At 38.1% G+C, this 12,229-nt stretch overlaps 2 protein-coding genes across 21 annotated transcripts in view; one reads left to right on the top strand and one right to left on the bottom strand.

Moving 5' to 3' along the window:
- The window catches only part of EML5 (EMAP like 5), a 178,514-nt gene extending 170,600 nt beyond the window's left edge, over positions 1–7,914 (top strand). For all 5 annotated transcript variants that reach the window (XM_024130935.3, XM_028496289.2, XM_055088668.1 and 2 more), the window contains 5 exons: positions 2,850–3,012; positions 3,324–3,427; positions 4,186–4,339; positions 4,793–4,893; positions 5,178–7,914. In XM_024130935.3, the coding sequence (XP_023986703.1) occupies positions 2,850–3,012; positions 3,324–3,427; positions 4,186–4,339; positions 4,793–4,893; positions 5,178–5,214 (559 nt within the window). In that variant the 3' untranslated portion in view covers positions 5,215–7,914. The remainder of the gene's footprint in view (positions 1–2,849; positions 3,013–3,323; positions 3,428–4,185; positions 4,340–4,792; positions 4,894–5,177) is intronic.
- An 83-nt stretch (positions 7,915–7,997) lies between these two features.
- ZC3H14 (zinc finger CCCH-type containing 14) overlaps positions 7,998–12,229 on the bottom strand; it is a 41,552-nt gene continuing 37,320 nt past the window's right edge. For 8 of the 16 annotated variants that reach the window (XM_055088670.1, XM_055088674.1, XM_055088672.1 and 5 more), the window contains 4 exons: positions 11,086–11,222; positions 10,689–10,780; positions 9,761–9,867; positions 8,993–9,270 (listed from right to left, as the gene is read on the bottom strand). In XM_055088670.1, coding sequence (XP_054944645.1) covers positions 9,264–9,270; positions 9,761–9,867; positions 10,689–10,780; positions 11,086–11,222 — 343 coding nt within the window. In that variant the 3' untranslated portion in view covers positions 8,993–9,263. Of the gene's footprint in view, positions 9,271–9,760; positions 9,868–10,688; positions 10,781–11,085; positions 11,223–12,229 lie in introns of all 16 variants that reach the window. The other 8 variants (XM_055088671.1, XM_055088675.1, XM_055088673.1 and 5 more) reach the window with 2 other exon arrangements.

Below are 12,229 nucleotides of genomic sequence, written 5' to 3'. Positions count from 1 at the left end.
GGAAGTCCTATTATTATTTTTTTATGTTTTTTTTTTTTTTTTTTTTTTTTTGTGGTATGCGGGCCTCCCTCCGCTGCGGCCTCTCCCGCCGCGGTGCTCCGGACGCGCAGGCCCAGCGGCCATGGCCCACGGGCCCAGCCGCTCCGCGGCACGCGGGATCCTACCAGACCGGGGCGCGAACCCGGCCCCCCCGCATCGGCAGGCGGGCGCGCAACCACTGCGCCACCAGGGAAGCCCTCAAATGCACTTTTAACTTACGACATTTTCAACTTATGATGGGCTTATCAGATGCAACCCCATCATAAATTGAGGAAGATCTGTATATTTCTTACTCTAAGTCACAGTATCACATAGGCCAGTAGGTCGTTCTCATATTATTAAGAAGAGCAACTGTGGTATTCCATTAAATATATTGGCCCCACTTGTGTTTCAGGGCAAGATACTAGTAGGGACAAGGAATGCTGAAATAATTGAAGTTGGAGAGAAAAATGCAGCATGTAATATTTTAGTTAACGGTCATGTAGATGGACCTATATGGGGACTGGCGACACATCCTTCCAGGGATTTTTTCCTTTCTGCTGCAGAAGATGGGACAGTGAGACTCTGGGACATTGCTGATAAAGTAGGTATAATTTTTTTAAAAGATGTTACAATTTCTAAGAAGCAAAGTCCTAAATTGCTAGCACTTAAAGAACTATCTCAGCATTGTGTTGAGAATTTGGGGGAGAAACTGGTTTACTTTGTAAGTACCCTGCTTAATGTAGTTCTCTGTGACTCTTTTGGTTCTTATGCAGAAGATGTTGAACAAAGTGAATTTGGGACATGCTGCTCGTACTGTGTGTTATAGCCCTGAAGGGGACATGGTAGCTATTGGAATGAAAAATGGAGAATTTATTATTTTACTTGTGAGCTCTCTAAAGATATGGGGAAAGAAGAGAGATAGACGATGTGCAATCCATGATATCAGGTTAGTCAACAAATGGAATGGTATGTCAAGGGTACTCTTGAAATGACCCAGCTTGCATTTGGAAAAAAGGTCCTTAGTGCCTGTAGCATTTCAACACATCATAAATTGTATGCTGAAATATGGCTGTTTGTAGACTTATCTACTTCTCCTTACTAAATTATGAGTCCACTGGGCACCAGCCACAGTGCCTTATAATAGTAAGTATTCAGGGAATGTTTGATGAATAAGTATCACACTGGACATGTCCAGTAAGTTCATCCTGCCAAGAATTATCTTCCATCTGCCCTTAAAAGTCTAGAAAATTAGGGAGTTCCCTGGCAGTCCAGTGGTTAGGACTTGGCGCTTTCACTACTGTGGCCCGGGTTCAATCCCTGGTCAGGGAACTAGGATACCGCAAGCCGCACGGCGTGGGGAGAAAAAAAAAAAAAAAAGCCTGGAAGGGCTTCCCTGGTGGCGCAGTGGTTAAGAATCCACCTGCCAATGCAGGGGATACAGGTTCGAGCCCTGGTCGGGGAAGATCCCTCATGCTGCAGATCAACTAAGCCCGTGTGCCACAACTACTGAGCCCGTGAGCCACAGCTACTGAGCCCGTGTGCCTAGAGCGTGTGCTCAGCAACAAGAGAACCACCGCAATAAGAAGCCCGTGCACCACAACAGAGAGTAGCCTCCGCTCACCACGACTAGAGAAAGCCCGCATGCAGCACTGAAGCCCAATGCAGCAAAAAAAAAAAAAAAAAAAAAAAGCCTGGAAAATTAAAGTTATAACCCCAAACATCTCTTAGAAAGCCTGAAAAATTAAACTTATAACCCCAAACGTCTTTTACTTCTCATCTTCACTGTATAGTTCATTCATTTAATCCATAGTCATTGAACATCTATGCCCCAGATTATGAATTAATTAAAACTTTTCTTGAGCCTTTTTCAGTGCTTAAGCTTATATTAACAGTGGTTACCATTTACTGAGCACTTTTTTTTTTTTTTTTTTTTTTGCGGTACGGGGGCCTCTCACTGCTGTGGCCCCTCCCATTGCGGGGCACAGGCTCCGGACGCGCAGGCCCAGCGGCCATGGCTCACGGGCCCAGCCCCTCTGCGGCACGTGGGATCCTCCCGGACCGGGGCACGAACCCGTGCTCCCTGCATCAGCAGGCAGACTCCCAACCACTGCGCCACCAGGGAAGCCCTACTGAGCACTTCTATGTGATCAAGATAGATTATTGAATCCAGGTCTGTCAAAGCTTGCACTGTTTTCACCAGTAAAACCGTTTTTATAAATGAAACATTCCTCAGATCTTCAGTGTATAAAACAGTAATTATGGCTTCCCTCAGCTCTCCAGTTTCCCAAACGTACATCAGCAAGACTTATGGAGCATTTTCAAAAAACTGAACTGTCCCATACTGCTTTGCATCATCGATAGGCAAATAGTACTTTATTATTTTAAAATAACTTCTTCCAAGCTTCAAGTAGTATCACTTCATCTAATAACGTGACATGAGTTAAGCTGGTCTGTGTGCCTTGCTATTAAGACATGATCCTTCCAGATCAAAGGATCCTGTCGTACTGAATTATGTAATTTAGCAATATATGTAAATTGTTAGTGGCTTTTTAAAAACTGAGCTATTTTTAAAGAAATTAGGAGATGAAAATTCAGGAACCACTTAATGTTGAAGTAAAATATAAACCTTTTGTTTTATGTAACACAGACAAATATCAGTATACACAGTCTGTTGTACCTATCAGGTTAAATCTGTTTGAGGCCATATCACACATTATTTATCTCAAATACTTATTTTTCAGAACTGAAAAGTCAGTGGTCTTAAATGTTTATACTAGTTCATGTGGTCTAATGCATCTTTTACATGTAATCTTTTGTTACATGTTCAGATTTAGTCCAGATTCCCGGTTTCTGGCAGTGGGTTCCAGTGAGAATTCAGTGGATTTTTATGACCTAACATTGGGTCCCACCCTTAACAGAATCAGCTACTGCAAAGACATTCCAAGCTTTGTCATTCAAATGGACTTCTCTGCAGATAGCAGACATCTCCAGGTACCGTACCAACACTACACGAGTAGTGTTGACATTTTGTTAGTGAATGCTTTTAAAATTCCTCCGTTCCAGAGCTTCTCAACTCTTGCCTTTTATTCACTACTATTCACTGTTTCTGCATAAATTCTTTACTAATCTATTCTTACCAGTCCTTTTCTTCATTTTTTTTTGCTCACAGATTTTTGTAGTCATGTTTTAGTTTTAATAATGTTAGAAATGTAAATCAAGTAGCACTTTACCAATTTACTGTAAACTACTTCTGGATTTTGCCTCTCACATGATGGAATTGTTCCATTTTAATATTATGAAAGGTCTCCACTGGTTGCTATAAACGGCATGTCTATGAAGTGCCTTCAGGAAAACATCTTATGGATCAGGCTGCCATTGACAGAATTACTTGGGCTACATGGACTAGGTAAATATTTCATATATCAGAAGGGAAGAGCTGACTGAAGGTCAGCTAGGAAAACTGGAAAATCCTATTTCTGAAGTTAGAGCCATTCCCACTAAGGAACAGTAATTGAGTTTTAAGTTTTTGTTACCATCTTGAATTCTTCCTAAGAAGAGAATGATATACTTACTCATGCTGGGACCCCTTTTGATCAAATATATTTCTATGCTTTATCAGTTCTCTTAATTAAAGGAAATCAAAGTTGTTAACTTTAAAGATGCCCTGATACTTCCTTAACATAAGTAGGTTTAATAACAGACAAAACATGTATTGGGTACTGTTAGGCAACTGTATTATTTCCCTATCTAAAGGAATGCTATTGATAGCAGCTGTTAGAAATGAAACCTTATAAAATGGGTTCAAATTTGCTGGCTGTAGAACAGATAACCATGCATAACCATCAATGAAAATGAAAAATGCCATCAACACTTTTAATTTTAAAATAGTTTTATCAGTTATCATAAAGTATTAACTGACTTTTTAAAGGATTAATCTATAAACCCTTAAAATTATAGAACTTCACTGAGAAAAGGTGTGTGTATTGGGGGTGAGGGAGTGCCATCCCGGCAGGTTCAGGCTTCCAGGTAACACCCTGTCATAACTTATTCCTGTGTTTAAATAACGTTAACTAGGTACTCAGAGGTTAATTACCAAGAAACTTTTTCAGTATGGTAAACCTATCTGTGTGTGCTATGGTGGATTTTTTTATTCCTTCTCTCTAGCATTCTAGGAGATGAAGTTATGGGAATCTGGTCCAGACATGCTGAGAAAGCCGACGTCACCTGTGCCTGCGTCTCTCATTCAGGAATCAGCCTTGTAACAGGAGATGACTTCGGCATGGTTAAGTTATTTGACTTCCCGTGTCCTGAAAAATTTGTAAGTTTACGTTGGGTTTAGTATTTTATGTAACTTTACTCCTGATTTAGACTTCTGATCATTAGTACTTTTTCCCACATAATAGCTAAAATGTTATTGTCTCATGATTTGAAAATAATTTTTAAATTTGTGATTCTAAAATTTTCTCCGAACTTCCTTAAATCCATTACTCTGAAATAAAAGCTATTAGAAATTATCTCCCCTTGCCCCCAAGCCACGCCATCTTCGCAAACTATCCTGTGATTAGTCTTTTATCAAACCTTTAATCCATCTGTTACCAAATTTCAAATGCTTTTCAATGCAGATCCATTACGAATTCTGAAAAAGCATTTCATCATTAGCTGTGCTCCAAACTGCTCTCTCTCTCCACAGCCCTCGTGGAGATGGTTCCTGATTAGCAACCTTTGACTCCTGTGTTCATCACACCCCCTGAGCTTTGTTCTTGTTTTTTAGGCGAAGCACAAAAGGTTCTTGGGTCATTCACCCCATGTGACAAATATTCGATTTACCAGTGGTGATCGACATGTTATTAGTGCTGGAGGTGATGACTGCAGGTTGGTAACTTTCTCAGCCCAAGAAGAGCAGGGACTGTCTTTTACTAGTTAAGAGATTATTACTGTTTCTTCGACAGGTTCAGTTTATGGACTCAGCTAGTCACCATCATAAGGTAGCCTAACCAGATGGCTCCTTGGAATCGCATACTATGTAAATACAGAATAAAGGAGTTGAAAGAGTATTTTACACATGTATGATTTGAAAGCTTAATTAAAAACATTCTAAACTGTTCTGAAAATCTAGAAATATAATGAACTCACTGCAGTTCTTTCTCTGATTGCAGTTTATTTGTCTGGAAATGTGTACATATGCCTCATTGAAAGATATGGATGCTGAGAAGACTCCATAAAGTAACAGCCTTGAGAAACCAGAACTACAGAAGAGGAAAAAACCCAGAACCAAACCCTGCATGGTCATGTGGTGCTAACTTAAGACTGTAACAGGGATTTATCTAAATTTGTCAAAACAGTAGAAAGATTGATAAGTTCAAAATATTTGTTATATGCACTAGATAACTGTCCATAATCCATACACTGCCAGATAACTACATTTCAAGGAGGGACTGAATAAACATTTGCTGGTAAAAGCCGCCCCCCCTTTTAGGGAGGATGCAGATTTGGCAGACTCCCTGGGGAGGCTTGGGAGGCAGTGCTCCTCAAAAAAACGAACCAAAACCTTAGAAACCCAACTTGGATACTTTTCTTCCTCTTTTTAGCAAACCTTTTTCTTTTTAGAATTTATATTTTTATTTTCAAGGTTCAGTTGTTTAATAAAATATTTTATCCTTGTGTTCACATAAGGAAATACACCATCACCCTAAAGGATCACAGGTTTTAAAAGGCAAACATTATTTTCCCTCAGAAAACACACACAGGCTTTACTGGAGAATATGACGCTTCTTAAGCATTAATAATGTCCTGTTTATAAAGGACATTCTTCTCCTGGAAATTTTAAATTCAGGAACAAATCCAAAGTTAGTAGTGTATGATCGCTACATTTTCACTTTTGAGCTATCAATCTTATGTTCAGAATTCATCTCTATAATTGAAAGCGTAAAATATGATCATGGCCTCATTAATGAAAAAGTAGTATGGTGAACAATCATTTCCAATGGTGTACAGTTTAAGGTTTTATATAGCAATAGTATTTAACTGGCAGAGAATACTGAATATTTAAAGATGTAGTCTAATAGAAACATTGTGTAACATGTAAACTAAAGCATTAAGTTCACATTTATGAAGTTATACAATTTAGTAACTCTTGAAATAAAATTTTTATAGCCTTTTTTTTCTATTGGAAAAACTTTAGTTAGATGTATGTCACCCCATCGGCTGATTTCCAAAAGGAATGAAGATAGGTCCACTTGTAAAACTTGTCTATAAAATTCCTTTTTGGTGGATTGGGGCTGAACTCTTAGATCTTTACTCCTATTCACTTTAAATGCTGCCAAAGATCAGTACTTGCCATTCAGGAACCTGCTGTTTAGCTTATCTGTAGTTTCCTGAAGACTGGAAGTTATGCAGACTGCTATTTAAAAATATATTTTTCTAAGTATGAAGAAGCTTAAGATGCTCTTTTGGTCGTATAATTTTTAATGTGTTAATTATCTTCGTAGCATAATAGACCCCTTCTTCAGGTTTCTGGAAATCTGTTTTCTATGTGCAACACCTTGTAAATATTAAAAACAGAAATGGCTGAATTTTATCATGGAAAGCCTAAGCAGTGATTGAACCTGGCCAGTTTTAAAGCTCTGAATAGCTGTGTCTGAAGGACTGATTGGGGTGTTTGTTAAGAAGCTTGAAACATTAAGATCATTTTCTTTCATTTTTATCAATGGATTCTCCTAAACTAAGCCCAATTTGAGAAAACACTAATATTAAGTTTCTATTCATGTGTATTATAAAGGAGCAGCCAATAAATTAGAGCAAAAAACTCCCATGAACCACACTCTCCTCTCCATTTTTGAGGCTGTTGCAGTTTCAAATTTTCCTTCTGAGTCAAGTTCACCTGCTTCTGGCTAAAGAGAAATTCCAGTTCCTTTACAGTGCGGGTAGAAACTTTTAACTATAACCTTAAGCAAATAAACTATATAGGATAAGATTGCTTCCACTGCATTTTTATTCTTCCCAGTGGCCAACCTGATAAGCCAGCCTGAATCACTGTTGTCAGTTTCCTGATTAAAGGTCACCTTGATTTTAAGTAGTCATCCCACAGCCACCTTGCTTAGAGCAGCCATCATCAACTAAGGGGAGGTGAATAACCACAATAGGCCATGTAGATTATGCCCTATGTTTTTTTAACCCAGAGAATTATTTTTGTGTGCAGTATTTGACTAAACTCCCGAATTTGTAACCTGAGCCTTCTCCTAGCACCTTTAGTTAGTCCTGTTTCTGGCAGATGCATGCCAAAGCACCCTCTGCACCCTGGTTCCGCTGTGGAATGCTAGCCACGTCTAGTCCCTTATTTTTGGTGATCTTTTTCGATGATGGTTCATTTTGGACCAAGTTACCCAACAGATACTTTAGAGTCAACCTTAGCTTGCCCATAAACCATAGCAACTGAAGGAAGAAACTCTTAAATGTGTCTCCAGGCTGTGTCTATTAAATAGCAAAAAACAATCTAATTTCAGCATGTTTTTATTTCCCTGTAAAATGGCTGAACTAAAACCACTTTAAGCTCTTGTTTCCCAGTTATGTTCTTTACAGTGAAATTATGAGAATGCAACTATACTCCATTTATAAAAGTAATGATACTAAAAAGTCTGTTTAAATTTCTGGAAATACAATTTAAAACAAATTTCTTCTGCACAGATGTAAAGCATCTCAAGTAAGTTAACACTGGAATGAAAAAATACCTTCAATTCAATGAAGAAAACTTTTTAGAATGAAGTGGAATTGTCATTCATTTCACCCAAGCCTAACTAACTAACTACATGATAGCTTTATGCGTGCTCTTGTGTGCACTTTTTCTAATGTTTCAAGTCTTATAAGCACAGCAAAGTGCAACTTAAAAGATGGTTTAATAACTGGATAATTCTTCTCTCACTGGAAAAGAGATGATGGCCACAAGGCTGCTGGTTTTAGGCTCTGAAACGTGGACTTTGACACATGTAGTTTTATTATCCCTTGGGTATATGACTAAGCAAGTCAATGAACTTTTTTTTAAATAGTTTAATTTGGTCCTGAGAATATTTTGAGTCTTTCTTTACTATCCCTTTTGCATTAACTCTTTTCTAACCAACTTTTAGCTTTACTTTTTAAAAAACTACATCGTCTTTAAAATCAGTGATCTGTTTGTTATTTAATTCTAAAGCATTGGACACTTCTTGCCTTAACAGTTTTAAAACCACATACACAAAAGCCTGTTTTCATTCAGTATTCCAAAAGTTTAGTCCTATTTTGCAGTTTACCCATCTGATCTCTGTAATTATACAGTCTGTCATTTAAAAAAATCTAACTTTTACATTAAAAAAATTATCTTCAGTAGTAACTATATTTTCTGTGGAGTTAGTTACTTCTGAGAATGTTATTTTTCAGAATGTGAGAATATATATGTATAGCTATAATCTTGTGAGTTTAAAGTTTGTTCTGATACCTTATGTATATACTTGTAAAAAAATTTTGTATAATTTTGTGATAATGTAGATCCCAAAATATTTATTTAAAAAACATATGTTAACAGTAAATGAAGGCATTTTAAGGAACTGTTCCTATGTTTTGCCCTTTGCCATTCCAGCTGCTTCACCCTACACGCCCCACCTCACTCATCCTTTCTCAGAAAGCAAGGGACTGAGATATTTGGGAACCACTTAACCAAAGCAGCACTCAACCCAAGAAGCTTGTATTATCATGTTTTTCATACTAAATTCACTTTAAAAGTCGGGCTGAATAACTGTCTTAAGCCACCTCAACACTTTGGGCCACTCCTGTTTTCAGAGTCGAAGAAAACAGCAATCTAACTTTTGGAATAAGTACACTGCCCTCATACATCTCTCTACACACATAGCAACGCTGTAGCCTGAAGCTGGATTATCAGTACTAACAATGGTATCACCAACATTGTAAATGCTGATACTTGAACACAGCAGTTTCACACACAAACATGCCTCAAATGTTTTAATAGAATTCAGCTTCTCCTGAAACTATCTTTCCATAGTCAAACCAAAACAACAAAAAAAAACACCCAATGTTAAAATCACTTAATAAACGTACAAACTTGAAAAATTAGACACTTCAGATAGGCAATAAACTTCATCATTATGAAAGCAATATATTCCAAGTTGCAAAGATTTGACAAATTCTGTAGAATGTCTTTCATCAGTAATGGAAACTTTCAAACTCCATAGTCTTCTGCCAGGTAGGACTGGGTGTCATTCACTGAATAAACAAAACCAAAAATTTTTTCAATTAACTGCTTTAATTAACATCAGTTAAGAGAAGTTGAGTTTTTTCAGACAATGATTATTTGGTTCTAATACTAACATATGCATTTAAATTTACAGGCCACAGTAAAAATATTTTGAAATTTACTTTCAATGTTTTAACAATTACTAATGTCTAAGAAAACTGATGTGAGATTTGTAAGCAGTGTAACTCTTCAAGGCCTTAAGTTTATGTTCACATAGTATGTTCAGAAGTTAAAGGAAAATCTGATGTGGAGATGATCTAGGTAAACAAGCAATTGCTGAATGAAACAAAATTTGGTTTATGTAGTAGATTATTTTTCCAAGGGACCCTTAATTGAACAGCAGAGAAAAACCAAAGTGATTAAGTTTCCCCCAAATTTGTATGCTTGTAAATTTAAGAAACTAGATACTAGAAAAGCATTTGAAATGACATTAGAAAAACTCATGTTATTAACCTTTACCTGGTTTGAGGTCGAATCCATTTCAAGGCATGTCGTGGTGGTACAGTAATGGTGGGATGATAAAATGTACAGTCAGGTCTGGTACACTGAGTGTTAAATCTACAGTGCTAAAGAGAGAGAAGAGTTTCAACATCTGCAAAGCTAATACAAAAAAATGCAGCAATCTGAGATGACAGCAACCAGCCCACCATAAGGTTAATGGGGCAGCAGAGACGATCTGCAACTTCCGCTTTAATACACCACTGAAGCCCTGAAAAGTGGACCCCCACCAAGACACAAAATCCTCATGAAAGAATAACAGCAAGTTAAGTTTCAAAAGGGACTTTTAGTATGTAATACAAACTGCCTCTTATCAATGTACTAACCACCTTGCACATACTGCCCAACATCCCTTATTTTTTACCCTCATCTATGCCCAACTGCAGCTGGGGAAGTAAAGCCCTTTCGTATGGTTTCCAGGCTGCTATTTCAAAGAGAAGATGATTCATGCTGAGCAACTAAACAGCAGGAGACACATCAACCAATCTTTAGTACCCAGACAATTAAAACCATGGTGCAAGTATGGATGGTATCATTAAGTACTACTGGATTTCATCATCTCAGTTCTGGCATGAGGGCCGCGGGCGGAGGAACACATGCAGGGGCAAAGAAGAATGAACGTGACCGGCGAAAGTGAGCTTCATTCTCCTAAGAGAGTAGGCTACTGACATTAAATTGGTTCAGACAGCTTGGCCTAATGGGCCAGACGCGGGCTCAGGGACAACTAAGGAATACCTTAAAGATCTTAAAAACCATAACATGAACTCTAACAAAAAAGTTAAACATGCGGAGTGGGGGAAGGAAGACAGTATAGTTTGCTAGTGACCTTACAAGCTCAGAATTGAGAAGTTACCACTAAATTCATTTTTGGGAAAATGAAAGTTCTTACTTTTGGATGATAGAATGGACATTCCATTTTCTTACAAGCAGGGAAATAACGGCAGAGCTGACTACTAGAAGGTGGTGCTGGTGTTGTAACTGCTGACAAAAATAAGGACAAAGGTGAAATTTATTTGGCAAAATAATTTTTAATGCAGTCTGCTGATATTTTTATGGGACCCACTTTTAAGTTAAAACACAAGGAGATTTATACATTAGTCAAAATAAAATACTTTAGAATACTATAGGATGGGTACACATGTTCTTTAAAGATCAGTTGGAATAACTGATTATGGCACAATGATTTCTGAAACTATTCCTTGTTTTTCTTTTAAATTCAGTTTATAATCACAAAATGTCATTTTTTCATTTTTCACCCAAATGTAGTAGGGCACAAAGTCACAAACCTGGTTTTGGAGGCACCACTGGAATTCTTCTACTCATATGAGTGAAGGGACACTCTGGTTTAGTACATTTTGCATCGTATTTACAATTTGGATGAACAAACAAACATTTTTCAGCGAATTTACAATTGGGAAAAGCTCTATAAAACAAAAAGACATATTACTCACATTTAATCTCCTCAATGCAATACTAGTTTTTTGTAGAGAGGGTCCATAATATTCCTAATTTCATCACTACTTGTTTTGAGAAACAGAAGTAACAGAAAAAAAAGGAAACTCCATTTCTAAATGATGCCAGATATCAAAACAGGACACAACTGTCTATTCCAAAGCCTGGGGTAATAACAGATTTTCAACTCAAGCCAAGCCACCATGAAAGGTAGAAGGGTTTTTTTGTGACAATAAGAAACACCACTTCCTCTCTAATTAAGGTCTATGTAACACTGTACGGAGTAAACTCAATTTATGTGAGCATAACATATATGCAAGGCACCATACTATGAGGAAAAAAAGAACTGATCCTATGGTCTCCCTCTACATGCACATCCATAAAATTCTCACATCAAAATTTCCTTAAAGTTAAAACATGAAGAGATTCCACCTACAGGACCAAAAAAAAAAAAAAATTCATCTCTCAAAGCTCACTCCACAGAACCAGCCAGCTAGCAAGGAAAAATTATACTGAAGTCCAGAATATTTTCTCATTACCTATTAACTAATTTTTTCCCCAAAGTCTTAAAATCTGTGTGTGAACACAATGCATACAAACTGGGGCGGTTACCATATACCCATGTCCTTAAATGTACAGAATCCTCAAGGAAACCCAGGAATCTCAAGATATGAGGGACAAAGAAGCCTCCTCCTACCTCCGCCACCAAATACACACAGACACAAGTGAATGCTGTCCTGGGAGCGCCAGAGTAAGTATCACTGCTGCATTTAGTTGTAGAACTCAAACTTGTCCACAGAAAAGAACAAACAAAAGTAAGCTGTATTGGGCTTCCCTGGGGGCGCAGCGGTTGCGCGTCCGCCTGCCGATGCAGGGGCACCGGGTTCGCGCCCCGGTCTGGGGGGATCCCACGTGCCGCGGAGCGGCTGGGCCCGTGAGCCATGGCCGCCGGGCCTGCGCGTCCGGAGCCTGTGCTCC

The sequence above is a fragment of the Physeter macrocephalus genome, chromosome 11 (genome assembly GCF_002837175.3).
Source record: "Physeter macrocephalus isolate SW-GA chromosome 11, ASM283717v5, whole genome shotgun sequence".
Taxonomy (NCBI): domain Eukaryota; kingdom Metazoa; phylum Chordata; class Mammalia; order Artiodactyla; family Physeteridae; genus Physeter; species Physeter macrocephalus.
Note: the sequence above shows the minus strand (reverse complement) of the source record. Positions and strands in the feature narration are given on the sequence as shown.